At 37.7% G+C, this 18,853-nt stretch overlaps 1 protein-coding gene across 4 annotated transcripts in view; it reads right to left on the reverse strand.

Moving 5' to 3' along the window:
- GABPA (GA binding protein transcription factor alpha subunit) overlaps window positions 1-18,853 on the reverse strand; it is a 40,351-nt gene that overhangs the window by 18,610 nt on the left and 2,888 nt on the right. For 2 of the 4 annotated variants that reach the window (XM_005674733.3, XM_018050922.1), the window contains exons 2-6: window positions 13,402-13,504; window positions 9,505-9,649; window positions 5,242-5,326; window positions 2,857-3,102; window positions 950-1,144 (exon numbers count right to left, since the gene is read on the reverse strand). In XM_005674733.3, coding sequence (XP_005674790.1) covers window positions 950-1,144; window positions 2,857-3,102; window positions 5,242-5,326; window positions 9,505-9,649; window positions 13,402-13,478 — 748 coding nt within the window. In that variant the 5' untranslated portion in view covers window positions 13,479-13,504. Of the gene's footprint in view, window positions 1-949; window positions 1,145-2,856; window positions 3,103-5,241; window positions 5,327-9,504; window positions 9,650-13,401; window positions 13,505-17,659; window positions 18,219-18,853 lie in introns of those variants that run through there. The other 2 variants (XM_013965498.2, XM_005674734.3) reach the window with 2 other exon arrangements.

Consider the following 18,853-nt stretch of genomic DNA (forward strand, 5'->3'; position numbering starts at 1 on the left):
GGAAAGCCTCTCCACTGAGCTTATTTCTTATTCAACAGCAGATGAAATCCTAAGCATTAAATGACTGAAAAATCCCTCCACCAGAACTGTTCCCTAATTGCATACACAGTAGGATGAAATGCTACCATTTATATTTTCATCCACAGTGATTATAAACACAAAGTCAGCATGTCCTAGTCACTCATTCTGAAAAATATGTTCTTTGGTCAGAGTTTCTGACTTATATAACAATGTCAGGGAATGGGTTACTACTAATATTTTAACAGTCACTGAAATATAACATGGATTAAAATTCAAACAAAACAATTTACATATATTTGAGCTCTTTTGGTTGGACAGCTTTAATCATCAAAATAATGTCTGTTGAACAACATAGAAACACTGTAACCAGTGGCTTCCAATTCAAGATGGTGGGTTGCATACTCCCCTTTCTCCCTTAAAATCCCATTCGACTAAAAGAAATTTTAAAATATTTAATCCCCATAATGAAGAGGACGAGAGAAGCCATCTGCGAACAAATAATCGTAAATTTCTAAAAGATAAGCATCAATGAAAGAACTGACTGATGAACCAGAAGTCAACAACTAGAATATATGAACAGAGCTAATTGCAAGGCACAGAATCTTACTTGGATAGAACAGAACTTGGAGTCTAGTGTTAGTCTGCTTGGGTTTGGATCCTGGTTCTGCCATACCCTAGTTCTATAACCTTGTGGGGGCTCTCTAAGCCTCAGATTCCTATCTGAAGAAATAAGGAAAGTAATGATCTCTGGCTTTGGTATAAGATTAAATGAGATTATACATACATATTAGCACATCACAGCCTTACACAATAAATGTTAATTATTACTGCTGTTAGCAATGAACAATTAAGATGAAAACAAAGTTATAAAGAAATACAATTAAACTTAAGTTATAACGCAAATAAGATAATGGTTTCAATTTTATACATTTTCGAAGAAGTTCCAGATGACTCCAGAGAATTTCTCCCCGAGGAACTCGCTGAAAAAAATCTTCTTGGCTGAGACTACAGAGTTCTCTTCCAGAAATATTCAGTGTAGTGAGGTCTATATCAGTCATGCTGAATTCCTTCATTACCCAAACCACCCAATGCAGGACTTGGTCTGTGGACCACTGTATGGGATCTAAAGACAAACATATTACCATTAGCCTAGTTGCATCTTAGATATTACAATTTACAGTTAACTTGTCAACACACACACAAAAACACAGATAAGATCCAGACAGGATTTTTTTTCCCCCCGCAAGTAAGTGAACTCATTATATGAAATAAAAAGATGCTTACACTCCATTTTCTTCTTAGCTCCTTTTCAACTCCTTAATCTAAAATTTGATGGGTTCACGTGTTTCTACATCAGTTAGTTTGGAATTTTATTGAGAAAAAACAAAATGCACAATTGCTCTCCAGTGAGCCAAATGGAAGAATAAAACACATGATTACCTTGTAGGAAATGCCCCCTCACCAAGTTAATATTCAGTTTTTTCCATTTCTGCAATGTTTATTTCTTATAATTCAGTTTTGTATCTCCAACAGCTATTTTGTATTGAAATTCACCAATGAGCCCCTGATGACCAAATTTAGTAGATACTACTCAGCCAGCATTCTTTGACTTTCTCAGCAGCATTGAGACTTATGACCATCTAAAACTCCTCAATTTCAATGGCACTATATATGTACAATTCTTATTTTTCTTCTATCTGGTAAGCTATTTCATGTCTCCCCAATGTCCTGTTCCTCAACCCTGAATGTTGACAAGGTTTAGCACTGTGTTATCATTCATTTTCTCTCTCTCCACCAGAGATTACACCTACTTTTTTATGACTTAAATACAAACTCAATGTGACTTCATCCCAGATAACAAACACCTTTATCTCCAGTCCAAATCTTGTGCCCCTGAAACTACTTTCTGGTGACCCTCAACTGAATATGTACTCTTGAAAATCAAGCACTATCAACACTTTCTCTTGAAAAATCTTTCCAATACCAGACTTTCCTACCTTCCCCACAAAGGTTTAGAAGGCATGGACTGTCTTTCTTATGCACCACTGAAAGCCTAGCATTTACCATGGTGCCTAGCTCAGGAAATATGAAGATGTAACCAATTCTTATCAATATTGTTATAGCCTAGTCACCTGAGCTTGAGAAGTTAGATAAGTATTCGACTCTCCCCTCTCTAGCCTCATGCAATCCATCAACCAGCTGATCAGTCTCATCACTATTTTGATTCATCTCCTTCTTTCTGTTCCCACATTTCTAACCTAAATGTTATTACCTAGACACACAGAAACTACCCACTCCAACTTACATCACATCCCACTGCCACATTTATTTTCAATTGTCAGCTGCATCAATCAAAATCAGTTCTATAATGGTACAGAATAATTCCTCACCCACTATATCTTCTTACTACTCAGCACACTCCCACCTCTCAGCTTTGCATAAACACTTCCTGTCTCAAATGTCCAGAAGTTTCCTTGTCTACAATAAACTCTTTCCCAATTTTCCCCCAGATCACTATGATCCCTTTGAGATTCTAGTAATATGTTCCTTTTATACCAGTTATTGACAATTTAAAATATGTCACTTTTATGGAAACTACTTCTTTTCATTTATTGTTTCTCTCTCTAAATTATGAATGCCCTAAGGGCAGGATTTTTTAAAAAATGTGTATCATTGTATTCCCAGCACCATCATGTATTAACAGTCCAAAAAAAAGATACACAGAAAATCTATTTATTTCCTAAAAGTTCTATATTTAAACTTATTCACCATTGTGTCTTCTATGTCAAGCCTAAATATTATTCTACCTAACATAATTATTACGTATTTTATTACCATAGGGTATCCCAAGACGCTCTTGCTCTTTCCTATAACCTTCCAGCGCAGCCGCCCATCTGGTCACTTGTTCTGACGTTTCATCTGAAATGGTCGTAATGTGTTTTGTGCCATCAAGAGTTATCACTTGAGCTTCCTCAACAAGATGTGCTTCTGCTTCCGCATGGTGAGCATCTGGATCAATAACTACTTCAACCGTTTCCGCAGGTTTAACAATTTCCAGGATATTTAGCTTTGGTTCAATTCCTTAACAATGATTTAAAAAAAAAAAAGTTTAAGTGAAAACACGAAAGTAACACAGCAAAATTTAGTTTAGTTTATATGTTCTCAAATAGTAGAGCAAAACTCCACGTTAAATATTTTTAGCATTATGTCTAGAGAACTTGAACAGATTTCTATAAAATAACAAAAACAACAAATGAACAGAACTTTGGTAGATCACAGGACAGTTTTGTATCAGCATTAAGTTCCTGATTTTGATAACTGTGGTCATTAAAAGAATTCTTTGTTTTGGAAAACACACACACTAATGTATTTAGAGACAGAAAAAAAATCATGTCTACATCTTATTCTTAACTAGGTTAAAAAAATAATGTGGGGATGAGGAAGAGACAGAATAAAACAATGTAATAATAAAAGTTAACATTTGGGGAATCTGGGAATTCTTTTATTACACTTGCAATTTTTCTATAAATCTAAAATAATTTAAGAACACCACCACCATGCATACAAACACACACACCTTACTTACAAACAGAGAAAAAGAACCAACATGTAACAGGAAATTAAAACTACACTAGGGAGAGTATAAATGAGTAGCTACTCATCTTTGAAAGTTTAAAAAGTCTTTCTAAGCTAATTAAAAATTATTTACTGACTCCTTGTCTTTTTAGAAGACAAAGTACATGTTTTAAAACTAGCCCTTTATGAAATAATCATAGTTATTTATGGTAAAATGACAGTTCTAAGAAACTATCATACAACTTAATGGCTACCGTTTGCTCACTGATTTAGTTATAAACTACATCAAAATTTAATCAAAGTGTACTTGAAAGAAAAAATAAAACTCAATTTCATTATTGTAAAGTTCAATCTCAAAAGCTATATTACAGAAAAATATACTGCTTTCATTCATTAGGTGGTGTAAACAGAAGTTGCTTTTTTCAAATGTTCATGAGAAAAAAAGATTGCAATTTTTGAAAAAAAATTTTCCTAAAAATTATTCGTTAATCCCCCATCAAATTTCATCAAGTCAACTCTTCTTAACACACTTGCACTGAGAGGTCACTAAGCTTTTAAAGATAAAAAACAAAGACTGATTTTTCTTTCCTGTTTCCAACAATAGGAAAATTCTGGGGAAATTAAGGATCATAAGTAGGTAATTACCACTTTCATAATGTGGAAAAAAACTTTGATTTGTGAAACATAATTGTAAGCAATATAATGTGTTCCACCTGATTCACTGGAAAAGACTGTGGTGCTGGGAAAGATAGAAGGCAAAAAGAGAAGGTGGGAGCAGAGGATAAGATGGTTACGCAGCATCACTAACTCAATGGATATGAATTTGAGCAAACTCCAGGAGACAGTGGAGGACAGAGGAACCTGGCATGCTGTAGTCCACGGGGTTGCAAAGAGTCAAACATGACTAAGCAACTGAACCACAACAAATAACATGTTCAGAGATTAAAATTAGTTTAAAACTTTGGTTAGAAATTCCAACCATTTAAAAAACTAAAATTCAATCTACCAAAAATGGTTTCCTAACTTTCTAACTTGCATATTTGCAAAGATCAGTAAAATACTATGTGGATATGGCTGACTGGGTCACCCCAGAGCCTTTGCAAATTCCTCTCTGTGTGCTAAACTGCAGAGACTAGATTTCCGTGCAGGAATACAGATGTGACTTAGGTTCCAGAATTACTGGCATGAGCGTTCTACTTGGAAATGAGTTAAGAGGGGACAAGCAATCCATCCGTTGGCTAATGTGGATCACTGAAAAGGGAGCATAGCTCCAACTCAGCAGCTATAGTGATGGCTTTCAGATCTGGCATTTTCCAGATCCCAGCAGAGCAGCAGCTTCCTTGGCAGTCTAGTTTTGCAGTGTGGCTGAGGCATTTTTAGAAAGTCAACTAGCACATGTTCCTCCAGCCCTCCCTGGGATTCTGTTATTTACTATCCTATAATATATCCTTTCCTGATTAAAGTAGGCAGAATGTGTTATACAATTTGCTTCATCCTGACAGATACAATAATGAAAAGCACGAATATTTAACTATAACATCACATTAACTAACTTAGACAATCATCTAAAACTTATAAAACTGAGTTCCCATATTAGAAAAAAATGAGGTAAATTTTTAAATGACAACACTAAAATTAACTTACCTTGGTAAGAAATTACCTGTACACTAAGCTGTACAGTTCCATCTGTCTTTACTCCTTGGTCAAATAAACTTCGTTCTGGATCCAGCTAAACATGGGTAAAAGGATTAAGATTATTTTAGCTCAGTCATCTGGTTTAATATAAATGGATGTGCCAAGTAAGACCTTAATTACTAAGGTATACTAATTAAATTACAAGAATACATTTAATTATTCAAGTTGTCATATCATTTAATTCTTCACCAAAACTGAAAAGGATTTCACCACTGTGGAAGCAATTAGGGACAACACAAACAGGACTTGTTTTAAAAAGCGGTTTTCTCTAGCTCTGGAGTCTAGTTTAGAATTTTAAATAATGCCAAAAGGCAACTATTATTTCTGCAAAAGTATTTCTGGTAGAAGAAAATGCAGTTATCTGCCATGAATAAGCAAGGGTTTTTTATTAGTGGGGACAATTTATACAAATTTATTTACTTCTTGCCAGATCTCTTCGTAACCAAGGATACACATTTAAGATCAGGATTAATTTAATTTCTGACCATGAAGTTAACAAAGTTAACGGACTTACAATCATACTATCTGATCTAGCTATGAATATCTTTAGTCACAGTTCTTTATCTTTCAGTATCAGTGCTTTTGAATGTATTTCACACACAAAAAAGAACTTCTGACTTCTGGATATTTTATCAAGTTTAAAAACATGCTTCTGTTAAATTATTTTGAATAAGGTATATTTCTGTGTATACATACAGCTGGAGATACAAAGTCCTCCCACTCTTATTCCTAGAATTCAGCCAATATGGGAATCATGGTACGAACGTATTTTCTAAAATGAAACCGTCATACACATAAAGCCTAAATCTTAAGTGACTGCATGCAACCTAAACAGAGACAAGGCAAACTGCAGCCCTGCAGGCAGACAGGCAAACGTGGCAGCTTCACTCCTTAACACAACCATCTCTGTACGACATTTTGCTGAAAATCCTCCTGAGATTTCTCCCTCTCTAGTAGACACCGGTAATGGTATTATCGACTAGAAGCTAAAGCCTGTGGAGCTCTGAAACAGGATTCTCAGGTACTGAGCACACTAGCTAGTTCAGTAAGAGCTGGCACAAGGACAAAACTCAAGCATGGTATTTGATCTTGGGTCATATTCCTTAGAGAAGCGCAACTCAATTGTTGTCCATCAGCTTTAAAGTCAGCACTTATCTGAAAATATAAAAGCATTTGTATTTGTATTACACAAGTGGCAAGCATTCTGACTCCAACTATATTTGCTTTAAATGATACGGAGAACAGAAGTTGCTATCCTCATATTGTTTTTGAAGAGAGGAAGGGAGACAGGAAGAAATGAAAACTGCCCTAGATACACGGCTAGTTCTGAATTCTACAATACTATAAATTATGCATATTCCCACTTATTCAACCAATATTCATTTATTTACTTATTGGTGGTAAGGAAAGTTTGCTTTATTTGGGAGGCTGGCAATTGGTGGGGAGCAGACTCCTATCCAAAGGCTGACTCCCCTGCACTGACAATCGGTGGGCAAGAGCTTTTATAGATGGAAGGAGAGGGCTATATGCAAAAACAGTAGTCAGCTCTGATAGTCATCTTGAAATTGGACACTGGTGGTGTGACCAGTATCATCTTGGTTGTTTTAAGTACAGTTAATCTGAGTTCCAGGGTCAGTCTGTTCCCATTTTCTTAAGGCCAATTCTTGGAATTGTGGCAGCTTCTGGTGTGGCTACAGTCTGGTCATCATGTAGTTAAACTTCTTCTACCTGGTGGGGGTTTTAATATCTATAAGACAGCTCATAGGATATGATAGCCCTTGAGAAAGAACTAAAGGTCCTTGACTTTGCTTAGTGACTAAATTATTTTTGTTTTGTCATGACTGTTTTCCTTTGTTTCTTCATTTTTCTCCTTCTCTGATTAAATTTATTCTTTGGCTAAAGTTTTTTCCACGGACAAAAAGGCAGGCTGAGGACATGGGAGGCAAGGCCCGGTGCACTGTTATTCAGGCGCTCAGCCCTGTGCCGCTCTTCGTTACCCCGTGGACTGCAGCGCGCCAGGCCTCCCTGTCCTTCACTTCTCCCAGACTTTGCTCAAACTCATGTCCATTGAGTTGATGATGCCATCCAACCATCATCCTCTGTTGCCCTCTTCTCCTCCTGCCTTCAATCTTTCCCAGTATCAAGGTATTTCCAGTGAATCGGCTATTTGCATCAGGTGGCCAAAGTATTAGTTTTAGCTTCAGCGTCAGTCCTTCCAATGAATATTCAGGGTCAGTTTCCTTTAGGATTGACTGGTTTGATTTCCTTGCTGTCCAAGTGATTCTCAAGAGTTTTCTCCAGCACAATTCCCTGGGGGCCTAGTGGTTAGGATTTAGCTCTATCACTGCTATGGCCCAGGTTTGATCCCTTCAACCAATATTTATTTGATCCCTTTAACCAATATTTATCCTATGACAGGCTGGCTACTTTGCAGGTTAAAACTTTCATTTTATATAGGTCAGGTATTATAAGAGCAGCAACAAATGTCAGAGCTAAAAGACAAGTAAAGAGTCCAAATTCCCCTTAATTTTACACTGAAGAAAAAACAAGATAAGTCCAGTGACACTGAATTATGCAAGGAAAACTTTCCTAAAAAGTCAGCCTCAAACAAGTGAAGAGAGTTCTATAGTTATAATAGGCCTCGGTTCAAATTCCAATGCACCCCACTACACGGGGCAAATTATTTAATTTAAATCTCAGTTGCTACATCTGCAGATTATGATTAAGAATATGCCAACTTCAAAGACTGCTGTGAAGAATGAGATAATTTAGAAAGTCTTACAACCATATAACTCTAGATCACCAGTTTATTTTTTGGCTGCACCTCACAGCATGCAGAACTTCCCCGACAAGGGAACATCCCCTGCAGTGGAGGTGTGGAGTCTTAACCACTGGACCACCAGGGAAGCCCTGGTTCAGTTATTTTTAACGGCTGCCTTGAATTCTAATCAACAGAATTTATTTATCTCATTCCCTATTTTTGGATCATTTGAGATGTTTTTACTTTCCGCACAGCTATGCAATTTATGCCTTTGCTCACTGAGGGGAGCACTTAAGAAAATTCCTTGAGGAAAGCTGCTAAATATTTCACATTCAACAGTAAGACACTAAATACTAAGTTACCGTTCAAAAAGATTATGTTAATTCACCCCTATGAATTATGTTAATTCACAGCTGAGAGAAGAAAAACCTTAAATCACAATATTATTAGACTCACATATATTCTCTTTAGAAGAGCAACTTCCCTCCTCTCCTTCCCTAGTATTTATTAGCTTGCTGGGGAAAAAAAGTATGGTTAGATGGCAACTAAAATTCACAAATTTCACCAAAACATTTCAACCTATTCTACATCAGTATCTTATTTAAAAATAGAGGAGATACATGATTTGAATTTTTAAAAAACTAAGGCAGAAGTTCTGATTTGTGGAATAGCTATAATACAAAGCAGAGGGAGGAGGAGTGAAGAATAAACCAAACCAAACATTCGAAAAGATGACATGATCTATGTAATACAGCATTAGAAAAACAAAATAAATCCCTAGTACTTATTCATATGTTCAAGAAAGGTCTGAAGAAACTATTTGAGTAACCCTATATAGGCAACTACTTTTTATACATAAAAATACTCCCTTTCTTGAAAAAATACCATAAAACATGACTATAAATATACTACAAACATATTATTATTATATTACCACAGGTAAACTCCTATTGCAACAATCTCCGAGATATATACATATAGTGGTATTTAAATTTTTATCCAAAATATACTGCTGGAGCAAACACAGATGGAAAGGAATATAAAATCATTTGGTCAAAAATCTAAAAAAGGAGGAAACGAATGGACAAACAAGTTAAAAGTTAGTTAGAAACAGGATGTGAGGGTACAGTTTTTCAACTTTCAAGGTCAATGTGCTTCTCACTACGTTTAAGCTCTGATTAAACTGTATTTAAACTTCTCATTTTACATTTGTCCAGGTGAAAAAGGAAAGTTTGATTTATTACTCAATCTTTGAAAAATAATTCTAAATGGAAGAAATGTTTCTGAAAGAACACTATTTCTAAATGCTTACATTTTATAAAAATATAGGTCAAATGGAGAGAAAGGGTAGATAAAGGCTATAGTTAGAAAAGGCCAATAGTAACAACAAAGCCGTTTCTAATGCAGACATAAATGCTGAAATACAAATCTCAAAAAGAAAATAATAATACCTGGATATCTTGCAGGCAAATTTCGTGAGCATCCAAAGAACACTGTAGTCTTGGTTCTAGTAGTTTCTTTAAATTGCCTATTGGCTCATTGATGTCTATGGCCTGACTTACACATTCAGCTGGAGTGTAGGTCTGTTCTACAATACTGAAGAATACAGTGTTAGAGGGCCCAGTGTTAAAGAATGTAATGGTTAACAATTACCTTCTTACCCTGGATATTAACCCAACAATATGTTCAAAACAAAATTCAATTCCAAAACACATTTCTGGTCTTTGAAACTCATTTCTGCACAGACACCTTTCATAGTGGTAGGCTCATCATCAACTAGTGTTGTCAAACTTAATAACGAACCACATTACACAAAGAAATGCAAGCTTGAAATTTAAGGCACCTTTGCAAATAGACTACATCATACACACACACACATATGTATGTGTGTGTGTATGTGCATACTAATATTGCTTACACTAAAATATTTAAGGGGAAATGTCTGCATTTATATTTCCAAGTTATTTTGAAGAATTTCAGGCTCAGAAAGGAATATCAAAGTCTCCTCAAAACTTGTATGGTAGCTCTACTTCCCAAAATCAATACAATAATACAAGTTATAAGATATGAAAATACAGGTTATATAAAATATTTTCCATCTAATCTAATCTGAAAACTACTGGTTATAATCAGTCTAGATTCACCTTAAAAAGTTATATTCTTCCTTTAAAACTCTCTATGTGCTCTTTTGCATTTTTACTTCATATTCTAACTTCTACAAAAAACCGTTAAGTTCCTTAACAGTAAAATCTTTGGTAAGTAATTCTACATATCTTTTGTGAATCCTTACTTGAGGCCAAATGGAAAGTAGATACCAGTAAGTATTTGCTGAATTGGTAAATCTACAATTCAATCAAGTTTCACATGTTTAATTTAAATATGGTTTATATCTCACAGTTGTCTAAAAGTGTGTTCTTAAAAATTTGTCGTTACATTTTCACATAAATTCCATGTATAATTCAATAAATACATGATATTCAGTGAATATATGTGGCCTAAATTCCTAAAACTTAAAATTTATAAAAGAGACCACTCATGACTGAAAAAAAATTATTTTAAAATAATAAACATTTTATTATTATTACTATTTGTTAAGGTAGATTAATTGGGTCTTTTGCCTATGTAGATATTTTCACAAATTCTTCAGCATATAGCAGAGTGGGCTATATATTTCTTTTTTTTGGTAACAATAATCTTTACAAGAGTCAGATGTCACTTTAACACAGATTTTTAAGGACCCATTTTACATAGGCTCAACATTTAAAACATTTTTTAATATTCTGTTGCCATCATTTAAACCTTGGGAGATCCATATAAAAAAATCTGATTACCAATTTCGCTTGAGAAAATGTGGATGATCTCACATCACTGGATCGACATTCCTGCACAGCACTCTGCTACAACTAGACAGCTCTAACTGCCTGCTTCACATAGCTACTCCCCAGGTCAACAGTAGCTACAATCACAGTAACTACCAACCTTACAAGAGACATCAACAAAGGTTTTCTCTACGAAGTCAAACAGTAAAAATTTACACTCTGTGGATCATTTATACATATATGTGTATACAAAAACATAACTATATTCATGCCAGGCTTCAAGACAGCTCAAACACAGTTCCCTCACAAACTGTCCCAAGCCTAGACTGTGTGACCAAAGGACTGTGGCAGAGTGATACAAGTGCTGCTTCTTAGATCAGCTTATTCAAGAAGACACTGTGGTGAACGCTCCCTCCGGCCATTTGCTTTAGGGAAAGCCAGCCGCCATGTGGCGAGCAGCCCTACACAGAAGCCCATGTGCTGAGGAAGTGAATGCTCCTGTCACCAGTCTTATGAGTGATTTTAGAAACAGATATGTTACCATCAGCCAACACTTCAGATGACTGTAGCCCAGACAGACAGCTTAACTGCAAGCTCTAGAGAGTCTTTGAGCCAGAACCAAGCAGCTAACTGACTGGATGAGAGGCTTCCGACTCTGAGAAACTCGGTGCAAGAATAACTGTTGGGTGTTTTAAGCTGCAAAGTTCTGGAGTAAAGTGCTACATAAATAAGTATATGTATGCATATATATATAGCCTATTGTTTCTTCTGCTGGAGACAATAGCATAATCAAACATGCTGAAAAGCTCCATTCAAAACTTAATGTCTCCTGTGTAATCACATCAAGGTATTTTAGACCTTTTTGGCCAAGAATACGTTTCCATGCCAGGGCATGATGGGAGAGGACAGGGTGGGGGCACTAAAACGAGGTTTGTATTTTGAGCTAGAGCAAGACATCTTGCCTGAGCAGATGAGGCAGCCTGAGTAACCATGGCTTCATGAGTAATCATGGCCTCAGGGCAGAAGAGCTGCTAATTAACTGGCACAAAAATCTCAATTATGCAAGACAGAAAAGTTGCAAAAGATCTATTGCACAAGATTGTGCCTATAGCTGACAATACTGTATGGTACACTTAAAAATTTACTGAGGGCAGATACTGTTAAATGTTCTTACCACAATAAAATAACAATTTTTAAACAATTTCAGGTCTTTCATCTCAGCTGCACGCTCAACATTCAGCAAGCTACTCAACCTTAGTAATCTGTCTATTCCCACTGGAGTTCTTCTAAACCTGTTACTCTACTGAAGTTCTGTACCACTCTTCAGCCCCTCTTACTTTTAGTACATTATCTCAGCTCCTGCTTTCCAGAGTAAACTAGGACCATTAATCATTACCTTCCTTGTCCTTCTTGACTCCTAAATCCCTCTTTTCAGTCATATTCTCTCCTTGGATCCTGAACTCATTACCACTGCCCACCTTCCTTAATGGAGTAACAGTATTCTATTACTATACCAAAAACTAACACCTTTCAATTCTCTATATGCTTAGTACTATGATGGCTCATGACCAACCTAGACAGCTTATTAAAAAGCAGAGATATGACTTTGCTGACAAAGGTTCGTCTAGTCAAAGCTATGGTTTTTCCAGTAGTCATGTATGGATGTGAGAGTTGAACTATAAAGAAAGCTGAGCACCGAAGAATTGATGCTTTTGAACTGTGGTGTTGAAGGAGACTCTTGAGAGTCTTCCAGTCCAAGGACTGCAAGGAGACCAAACCAGTCAATCCTAAAGGAAATCAGTACTGAATATTCACTGGAAGGACTGATGCTAAAGCTGAAGCTCCAATACTCTGGCTACCTGATGCAAAGACCTGACTCATTGGAAAAGACCCTGATGCTGGGAAAGATTTGAGGGCAGGAGGAGAAGGGGACGATAGAGGACGAGATGGTTGGATATCATCACTGACTCGATGGGCATGAGTTTGAGCAAGCTCTGGGAGTTGGTGATGGATAGGGAGGCCTGGCGTGCTGCAGTCCATGGGGTTGCAAAGAGTCAGACATGACTAAGCAACTGAACTGCCTGCCTGCCTGCCTGCCTGATGGCTCATACAGCTGTGTGCTTCTTCAAATATAACACAGTCTCTACCAGGGCAGATTAGAGTCTCATTTACTGATGTACTCCTGATAGTTACTATTTGCAACTAGTTCAGGCTGTGAATTAAACTCTTACTGAAATAAAAGAAATCAGCACTGACAAAAGGAAAAAGAATCCAACAGTGCCTGAAGGGTAGAAACGACCACAATCAACTGCTTGACCATTATTAGCTATGCTTACTACCATCTTTAGTTTAAAACTATCTTTTCCTCCCAGCTACAAAACCATCAAGTCAGAGGAAAAAGGCAATACATTATCCCTCAAAATGCTGAGGTCAGTTGGGAGGAAAAAAAAAAAGGTCCTCAAAGAACTTGGCTATTCTTATTTTAATTAGGCATGTTTATAAAAAGTAGTAAATTAAAAAAATACCAACCTTTCTTCTGTGCACTCTGCTTTCTCTGTTCCATCAATCTCGATTTCTATCAGCTCCTCTGCTTCTCTTTTCGTCATGGCTGAAGTATTTCAAAAGTTCAGCCCTACAAGAGTTAAATTTTAAGACATCTGAAATGCATAAGCAGACACGTTACACAAGAAGTAAAGACCCAAATCAAATAAAACATGAGGGTAAGCAGAAGAGGACGCAATCTTCATATATAAAAGAAAATCCACAAGCAATATTTATAAACCAGTTTTTGTTTAAATGGTGTTTACCAGTCTGCCATGACATCAATATCATTCCCTTGGATTTACTGGGATGTTTTTGACCCTAGTCTCAGTCAACAAGATTACTTCAAAATCAAGTGAAAGGCATGTCGACTCGGTCTTAATAACAGATTTAAACCTGCACCTTAAAAATCAACATGGGAATTCCCAGTGGTTAGGACTCTGCACTTCCACTGCAGGGCATGTGAGTCTGATCCCTGGTGAGGGAACTAAGATAATCACATGCCACACAGCTTGGAGGGGACGAGGGGGATCAACATGGAGCTGAAAAATGTACAACTGTCCAGCTAAAAAGCTGTACTTTATTAGCAGAGTTTACTATAAACCACTATTGACAGAGTAAGCTAAATTAAAAATTAGCCAATTAAAAATTAACACAAGCTATGATTTATGTTACAAATTACATACCTTATACACGCCAGTACAATATTCTCAAATGGCAAAATAAAGTAACAAAATCATAGATATGTGAATTACTGCCCTGATTACACACTAGAATTCTTTATGATTATTTTTCAGATGTGGTTTTACACCTTTTAATCAAACTATTACATCAGTTTTTAATTCTTGCATGTAAAATTTTTACTTACGACATTAAGCTTCCATTGATTTTTGGACCATTGATACATTATGTGCCATTCTGTACCATTTGCTATAATTTTATAAAATGCTAAGTAATGTATAAAACAGCTGCATATGTTGGCATTCCTTTATGGCCATTTCCAAGGTGTTAATGCTGTAAGTTACAGGTTGTTGTGCGTGCTCAGTCAGCCAGCTGGGTCTGACTATTAGAGACCCCATGGACTGTAGCCTGTCAGACTCCTCTGCCCATGGAATTTCCCAGGCAGGAATACTGGAGTGGGTTGCCATCTCCTCCTCCAGGGGATCTTCAGACCCAGGGAGTGAACTCACATCTCCTGCATCTCCTGCACTGGCAGACAAGATTCTTTCCCACTGTGCCTCTTGGCACGTTTACTGATCAGCTGACCTTAAAATACAGAGATCATCCTTGATTATCCATGTGAGTCCAGTGAAACCACAAGAATCATCAAGAGAGGAATAATCTAGAGAGATCCAGAAAGATTCAAAGTGAGGACGACTGACTGGCTGTGATTGGCTTTGAAGACGAAAAAAAAAGAGCCGGAATACAAGGAAGACAGGCAGTCTCTAAAATTTTGAAAAAGAAAGGAGACAGACCCTCCCCCCAGAGCCTCCAGAAGAAATACAACTCTGCCAACACCTGATTTTAGCCCAGAATGACCCATTTCAGACTTTTGACTTCAAGAACATATGATAGTAAGTTGGAGTTTTCAAGCCACTAAGTTTGTAGTAATTTGTTACTGTAGTTCTAGGAAACTAGTAAGTCTTCTTTCCCACTTTAGAGAGGGTTGTAACTCTCCTCAAGTCCAAAAATCTCCAACTACTGGGGAGCTGGTTTTCTGATAACTTAGTCTCCAAATTCTGGCATCCGAATCTAGACTTTCCGGTACAAAAATGATCTGATTTCTCCCTCATTATAAAGGCTCCTCTCACAGCTCCTTTATAACAAGAAAGAATAATAATAAGAGGATGGGGCTCCCCACTGGAACAGATACGCATCATGCACGTCCAGCAGAATGCCTAGGCCCCAGCAGGTTTTGTCTGGGATGACAGAAGAATGAAGGGCTTTTGTTTTCCTTTCTCGCTGACCACAGCCTAGTCAGTCTTTCCTTTCTTCATAAAGCCTATTTCTTAACTGATACTATGTGTTAAAACTGTGGAATTCAACAGAAGCACTAAGGCAAAACACTGGTGGCAATAACCCAGTAGGGACCGACCTTCTAGAATAGCGTAAGCTCACCTGGGAAGGCGTGTTTGTTGACAGATGTATACACAGAACTTTGAACAGTGCCGCTCCTTTTGTAGGCACTGTATTAAAGTGTGTTTCATAAATGAATGTTATAACAACCAAAGAGGCTTCCTTGGTGGCTCAGCTGGTAAAGAATCTGCCTGCAATGCGGGGAGACTTGGGTTTGATCCCTGGGTTGGGAAGATCCACTGGAGAAGGGAAGAGCTTACCCAATCCAGTATTCTGGCCTGGAGAATTCCATGGACTGTAAAGACAGCCCATGGGGTTGCAAAGAGTCAGACACAACTGAGCAACTTTCACCGATGAGCAGATCCTTGGGGCTCCTGTATTTCAAATAGCTGCCATTTTTGGACTTCCCTGATACCTCAGTTGGTAAAGAATTCCACCTGCAATGCAGGAGCCTTCGGTTCAATTCCTGCGTTGGGAAGATATGCTGGAGAAGGGATAGGCTACCCACTTCAGTATTCTTGGGCTTCCCTTGGGGCTTAGCTGGTAAAGAATCTGCCTGCAATGCGGGAGACCTGGGTTCAATCCCTGGCTCGGGAAGATCCAGGGATCCAAACTGCCAACATCCACTGGATCATAGAAAAAGCAAGCAAATGAAAGAAAAACACCTACTTCTGCTTTATTGATTATGCCAAAGCCTTTGACTGTGTAGATCACAACTGTGAAAAATTCTTAGAGATCGGAATACCAGACCACCTTATTTGTCCCCTGAGAAATCTGTATGCAAGTCAAAAGGCAAGTTACAACTGGACATGGAACAACAGACTGGTTCCAAATTGGGAAAGGGGTACATCAAGGCTGTATATTGTCACCCTGCTTATTTAACTTATATGCAGAGTACATCATGCAAAATGCTGGGCTGGGTGAGGCACAAGCTGGAATCAAGATTGCCAGGAGAAATATCAATAACCTCAAATACACAGATGATACACAATAACCTCAAATTCACTTCCTTATGGCAGAAAGTGAAGAGGAACTAAAGAGCCTCTTGATGAAAGTTAAAGAGGAGAGTGAAACAGCTGGCTTAAAACTCAATTCAAAAAAACAAAGATTATGGCATCCGGTCCCATCACTTCATGGCAAACAGATGGGGAAACAACGGAAACAATGACAAATTTTATTTTCTTGGGCTCCAAAATCACTGTAGGTGGTGACTGCAGTCATAAAATTAAAAGACGCTTGCTCCTTGGAAGAAAAGCTATGACCAATCTAGACAGCATATTAAAAAGCAAAGACATTACTTTTCTGACAAAGGTCCGTCTAGTCAAAGCTATGGTTTTTCCCCTGACAAAGGTCCGTCTAGTCAAAGCTATGGTTTTTCCCCTGACAAAGGTCCGTCTAGTCAAAGCTATGGTTTTTCCAGTAGTTATATGAGAGTTGGACTATAAAGAAAGCTGAATGCCAAAGAATTGATGCTTTTGAACTGTGGTGTTGGAGAATACTCTTGAGAATCCCTTACTGTAAGGTGATCAAACCAGTCAGACCTAAAGGAAATCAGCCCTGAATATTCACTGGAAGGACAGACGCTGAAGCTCCAATACTTTGAACACCTGATGCAAAGAGCTGACTCATTGGAAAAGACCCTGATGCTGGGAAAGACTGAAGGCAAGAGGAGAGGGGGACAACAGAGGGGAAGATGGTTGGATGCCATCACTGACTCAACAGACATGAGTTTGAGTGAACTCCGGGAGTAGGTGATGGACAGGGAGGCCTGGTGTGCTGCAGTCCATGAGGTCGCAACGAGTCAGACACAACTGAGTGGCTGAACAGACTGATGAGAACCATTTCACACCACATAATTGACTCCAGAAATCTAGATGACTTAAATGTTAAAGGTAAAGCTATAAAACTAATAGAAGGAAGTGGTGGAATTTTTCTTGTGGATAAAAAAGGATTCATTTCTTAAAATTCCAAAAACATATATCATATGAAAAAAATTGATAATTTCATTACATAGAAGTTAAGACAGTAGACAGGTTATAGCGTAGAGAAAGACATTTCCAATATCCATATATGATAAGCAAATAATAACTGGAATACACAGTGAACAAGTTGATAATAATCCCCCAAAAGTCAGAACAAATTAGCAAAGTAGGTAGAGAAGGAAACTCACCTAAAGGGAAACCAAACTGGCTAAGGACACGAGGAGATGCTCACGTTCAAGCTATTCACCTTATTCTGTGTGTGTGTGTGGCAAAGATCAGAATGTTGAATACTGAAAAGAGGAGCAGCAGGGACCTTGGAGCACAGGGATCCTGCCTCTGCTGAGGGAAGACAGACAGGACTGACTACTCTGGAGAAACAGCTAGCAGCACTTGCTCAAATAAAGTGATTATACCTATGACCCAGCAATCTTGCCCTCAGATAAGCATTCCAGAGACATTCTCACAGTGATTGATAATAGTATGTTAAGGGTAGCTTTGCTGGAGACAGCTGAAAGCAGGAGCCAATACACGAACCCGTGATAAGAGAGTACTGCAGACACAAGAAAATGTGGAAGCAGCGCACACTACGGAACTTTAGTAACAGTCAGAAACAAGGAGATAATGAACACACAACAAAGCATAAAAACCGTACCAAAAAAGGTGAGAAATGGACTAAGGCTTATATTATAGCAGGACAGCATTTAAAAGGGTCATTTACGTTTTATCTTTCAGGGTCCACGAGCAAGCCCACTCCCATTTCCATAACCAACTTTTAAAATGAGTGAATTTTCTAGGGACTTCAGAAAAGCAGAAAGAACTTTAGGAATTTCCCTGGTGGTCCAGTGATTAAAGTTCCATGCTTCCAATGTAGGCGGCATGGTTTCCAGCCTTAGTCAGGGAACTAATATCCCACAGGTCATGCAGCATGACCAATAAAATTCAAATAAACAATTAAAAAAAAAAAAAAAAAGAAAGCACTGTAAGCAGATAGGGTAAGAGGTCCCCAGAAAAGAAGAATCAGGCATGGCTTTTGACAGAAGCCATTTTTGTCCTAAGCCATTTTGAGATCTAAGCCTAACCACAATGCTTACCCTTGAATAGATCTCAGTAATAATGCTCTTAAGGAATAACAATAGCAAAGATAGCAAATCAGTATAAAAACACCAGGTTCTGTTTCCATGGTAAAGATTAGCCTGAAGCACTTTCTTGAGCTGCTCTGCAGAATTTAAACCCTCCTCTAGTGGCAACCACTAGATCAACTATAACCCAAAGGATGATAACATTGATCTTTTCTGACCTTTGTGACTTCAATCAACTAAAGCTTGGTTGCTGTCAACCTCTGCCCCAATCCTATCTTGAACTCTCCTCTTCAAGCTCCTTCA

Source organism: Capra hircus, chromosome 1, assembly GCF_001704415.2.
Source record: "Capra hircus breed San Clemente chromosome 1, ASM170441v1, whole genome shotgun sequence".
In the NCBI taxonomy this organism is placed as follows: Eukaryota; Metazoa; Chordata; class Mammalia; order Artiodactyla; family Bovidae; genus Capra; species Capra hircus.